This window comes from Sinocyclocheilus rhinocerous, unplaced genomic scaffold, assembly GCF_001515625.1.
Source record: "Sinocyclocheilus rhinocerous isolate Xijiao unplaced genomic scaffold, SAMN03320098_v1.1 scaffold24847, whole genome shotgun sequence".
NCBI lineage: Eukaryota > Metazoa > Chordata > Actinopteri > Cypriniformes > Cyprinidae > Sinocyclocheilus > Sinocyclocheilus rhinocerous.
In genome coordinates this window covers 1-863 of record NW_015632835.1, presented here as the reverse complement: position 1 = coordinate 863, position 863 = coordinate 1, and the positions used below count along the sequence as shown (strand labels likewise).

Sequence of the window (863 nt, the reverse complement as noted above, 5' to 3'; positions counted from 1 at the left end):
TCATTTATTTGTGTCTATTTACAGAGAATTCTGTATTAGGCATGTAACGGTAAACATAAAGATGCATATTAAGACTTTTAAGCAATTAAATATTTTTATCACTCACACTGGTAATGGTTTATCATATCGTTCTTTAATAGTTTGGCCCTTCAGTCATGATTGCACCTTGTGACCCTTCCAATGCAAATCAAATCAACCCTGAACGTCTGTTTAGTATTTATGTGCTGCTGATTGGATCTGAAGTGTTACATCACCACTTTCAAGATGAAGAATGCACTCTGCTTACTGCTGCTCTCATTCAGCCTACAACGTGAGTTTTGACACGTCTATTATCAGATCTAGGGTATACAGATTCCAAATTAAACCAATCTTTTCAATCTTCTTTTTAGGCATAAAATGTCAAAGTATGGAGTCCACTGAAAGCACAGTTCAGAAAAAGCCTGGTGAAACTCTGACTCTGTCCTGTATAGGATCTGGGTTCAGCTTTGGCTGCTGTAGCATGCACTGGATCAGACATCAAGCTGGAAAACCACTTGTGAGGTTGGGACGTGTTCATAGTCATGGCAATAGCCATGACTTCTCAGACTCTTTCAGCAGACGAATTGAAATCACCAGAGATAATTCAAAGAGTATGGTGTATCTGAAACTATCAGGACTGACAGCAGAAGACTCAGCCGTGTATTACTGTGCAAGAGACTCACAGTGACACGAAGAGTATGTACGGCTGAACAAAAACCACACTGGCTGTTTTATCTCTTGTTACTAGAAGTCAACAGGTGGCAGCAGAGAATGAAGTTCACTATAAAAGCTCAAACATGACAGCACAAAGGCATATCTGACTCCTTTAACACAACGTGTGTCTT

At 39.6% G+C, this 863-nt stretch overlaps 1 gene segment (V, D, J or C); it reads left to right on the top strand.

Moving 5' to 3' along the window:
* The first annotated feature begins 262 nt into the window (after positions 1 to 262).
* LOC107743081 (Ig heavy chain V region 914-like) lies at positions 263 to 706 on the top strand. The segment is given in 2 exon segments: positions 263 to 310; positions 390 to 706. Coding segments are annotated over 2 exon segments (363 nt in total).
* Positions 707 to 863: the final 157 nt, after the last annotated feature.